The sequence below is a fragment of the Sinocyclocheilus rhinocerous genome, unplaced genomic scaffold (assembly GCF_001515625.1).
Source record: "Sinocyclocheilus rhinocerous isolate Xijiao unplaced genomic scaffold, SAMN03320098_v1.1 scaffold5638, whole genome shotgun sequence".
Taxonomy (NCBI): Eukaryota; Metazoa; Chordata; class Actinopteri; order Cypriniformes; family Cyprinidae; genus Sinocyclocheilus; species Sinocyclocheilus rhinocerous.
Window position 1 is genome coordinate 37,319 of NW_015629576.1, and position 3,315 is coordinate 40,633.

The window sequence follows — 3,315 nt, forward strand, 5'->3', positions numbered from 1 at the left end:
CAGTTTCTGTGCTATGGTGGGGCCTGAAACCTGACTGAAATTCTTCATAGAGATAATTTTTTTGCAAGAAGGAGCACAATTAAGCAGACACAACTTATTCTAAAATTTTAGACATAAACGGAAGATTTGAAATGGGTGTGTAATTTGCAAGTTCATTAGGATCTAGTTGTGGTTTCTTAAGAGGCATAATAACCGCCAGCTTGAATGGTTTTGGGACGTGACCTAAAGACAACGATGAGTTAATATTGAGAAGCGGTTCTTCTGCTACAGGTAACAACTCTTGCCGTAATTTAGTGGGTACAGGATCTAATAGGCATGTTGTTGGTTCAGTGCAGTGGTGCAGTGATAAGTTTATTTAGCTCTTCCTGTCCTATATTTGTAAAGCACTGCAGTTTTTCTTTGGGTGCGATGAATGAAGCTGAAGTACTAGATGAAGTACTAGATGCTGTAGAATAAACTATATGAATAATGCAGTACTGATTGACATGTCATTTAGTAGCCTATAGAAACTATAAAATATATGTCCTGCCTTATTCTGTGATAAAAATGGGGAAAATGTGTTTGTAGTAGCCTTTATAAACTGATCATAAAATTGTCATTAGGAAAATATTGAAGAAAATTATTATAGCCCCTTGCTGCAGCTAACCTTACTTCCACAGGCTACAAACAGCAATATAAACAACAGCTGTGCATGCTATCTTCACGCCGTTCTTGTAAAATAATAACATTTCAATAATATAAGTATACAAGCACACCGCTCAGCTGAGAACCACTTACCGGCAGCCGCGGTCATTATGAAGGCATCCTGGTATTGCGCTAAATTACTAAAGGTGTCTGAACGTGAGGGATGGTCCCGGATGAGATCGTCAGGTGAGATCATCATCATCATGTTGATAATTTTATTTATGGCTAAATTATTATTCATTCATTTTACTAACAGTTAGATTGGGCAGGCCTTCACAAAATGGCGTTTAATTACAAAAAAAAAATTGCCTTGACAAAAGGGCACTTTGGGCATCAAGGGGAAAAGGGGCAGGTGCTCAAGCACCCACCGCACCCCCCTCTGCATGTGCCTGAGCATGAGTAATTAATGACAGAATTTTCATTTTTGGGTGAACTACCCCTTTAACAAGTTTACCACTGGAAACCAGTTAAGTAGGATATTGCAGATTGTTGTAGATGATAATAGACGATATGGTTAATACAGAGTGCACACACACAAACAGATTAGGGAAATGTTGAGATGATGGAAGACTGGTGTACAACTTGAGGTACTTGCTACCGATGTTATGCCTGACACAGAGGCTTCGAAGCGTTTGTCGAGAACGTCAGGTACTTCCAGCCGGAGCTCCGTATCAAGGCTTGTATTGTTTTAGAGTCTTTAGAGAGACTCGCTTGATCGCAGTGCTTCAAGAAGAGGTTCACTTTTGGCGGAATTGATACTGTTTTTAAACTTCCACTGCCCTCTGTCCAGTCTACATTAATCACTATCACCTGCTTTTATCCATTTTCATTGCCCTCTGTTCAACAAAAGCACTCCCCAGTTACAAAGTAATCTGAAACATGAATCAATACTGAGCTTGAAAACTTCAGAGAACTTGTTTGTTTGTTTAATATGTTTACGTGTGTCACATAACCTGACAAGACCTGACAAGAACGAGAAGTGGACAAGGAGTTCCCATCAAAGATAAGAACGGCAAGGTACTGCTGACAGCAGAAGACCAAGAGAGAAGGTGGGTTGAACACTTCAAGGACATGCTCAACCAACTAATGCCAGCAGAGCTTTTCGCCTTAAACCCACCCACTCCTGACAAGGATCTGGACGTGAATCTGGATGCTATCACAACAACAGAGACGGCAACAGCAATCCGCCTGCTAAAGAATAACAAAGTGCCAGGATTAGACATGATATCAGCAGAAATACTAAAAGATGGTGGCCACCCCATCATCGAACAACTGACGACTCTCCTAAATACATGCTGGGCAACAGCTCAAGTCCCAGAGTATTGGTGAAGAGGAGTCATCTTCAAACTCCCCAAAAAAGGAAATCTCGCTGATTGCAACAACTCTCGCTCCTATCCGTTCCTGGAAAGGTATTCTGCATCGTCCTTCTACGGTGCCTAAGAGAAGCAGTTGACAAGAAGCTTCGAGAAGAACAAGCTGGATTTCGTTGTGGTCGATCCTGCAATTATCAAATCTTTACTCTACGGAACATCATCAAACAGAGTTTGGAATTTCAGCAACAACTATCCATCAATTTTATCGACTTTGTCAAGGTGTTTGACAGCATGCACCGAGAATCGCTGTGGTACATTGCTCGTGACTTTGGCATACCCGAGCGCTTCGTTAACGTCTTTCGGAACCTATACTACAAGTCAAGCTGCTGCGTGCGAACTGAAACAGGAAACACCGATTTCTTTACCATCGAGACTGGTGTACGTCGAGACTGGTGTATGACAGGGGTGCATTCTGTCCCCCCTCCTGTTTCTCATGGTGGTTGACTTTGTCATGCAAAAAGCTATGAATCACCCTGAATTTGGAATTCCATGGTGAGGATCCGAACAGCTGACGTACCTTGATTTTGCTGATGACATCGCCCTACTTGGAACAACAAGGAAGAACATACAAGAAATGACAAAGAGACTGGAACAAGAGGCGGCCAAGATAGGGATTTGCATAAGTACAACTAAAACCAAGGTTATGCGAGTTGGATATGCCACCAACACCACCAAACATGCCCTTTTTAATATTGGACAACAACAAATTGAGGAAGTGGACAAGTTCATCTATTTGGGCAGTTTTTTGACGAGTGATGGAAATGCTGAGCATGACACCACATGCCGGATTGGCAAAGCTTCAGCAGTCTTCCAAAGACTCAAGCCCATTTGGACAGCCACAACAATTTCAATCAAGACCAAGGTGCGTTTATTTAGCAGTATCATCGTACCAACAGCAATCTATGCGGCGGAAACTTGGAAGATGTCTGCAAGAATTGCCCAAAGGCTTAATGTCCAGCAGCGATGTCTGCAAAGAATTCTGGATGTGTCGTACCGAGACCATATCAGCGATGATGAGATTTATCGTCGAACTGACACTCGCCCACTCCAAGAAGTTGTCACCGAATGCCGACTAAGATTTGATGGCCACATCCTTCGACGACTACCTTCTAGACTTGCAAACACCGCACTCATATGGAAAACACCCCACGGCAAAAGAAAGCCGTCAACATTTCATGGGATGAAGCTGAAAACATCACGGCTGATCGATCAAGTTGGAGGAAACTTGCCGCCCAATGTGCCTTACGGCACAGGCGGA

The 3,315-nt window shown here is 42.7% G+C and overlaps 1 protein-coding gene across 1 annotated transcript in view; it reads right to left on the reverse strand.

Moving 5' to 3' along the window:
- LOC107739361 (fucolectin-1-like) overlaps positions 1 to 889 on the reverse strand; it is a 7,525-nt gene extending 6,636 nt beyond the window's left edge. The window contains exon 1 of the mRNA XM_016551456.1: positions 778 to 889. Within this exon, the coding sequence (XP_016406942.1) occupies positions 778 to 889 (112 nt within the window). The remainder of the gene's footprint in view (positions 1 to 777) is intronic.
- Between the last annotated feature and the right edge of the window lie 2,426 nt (positions 890 to 3,315).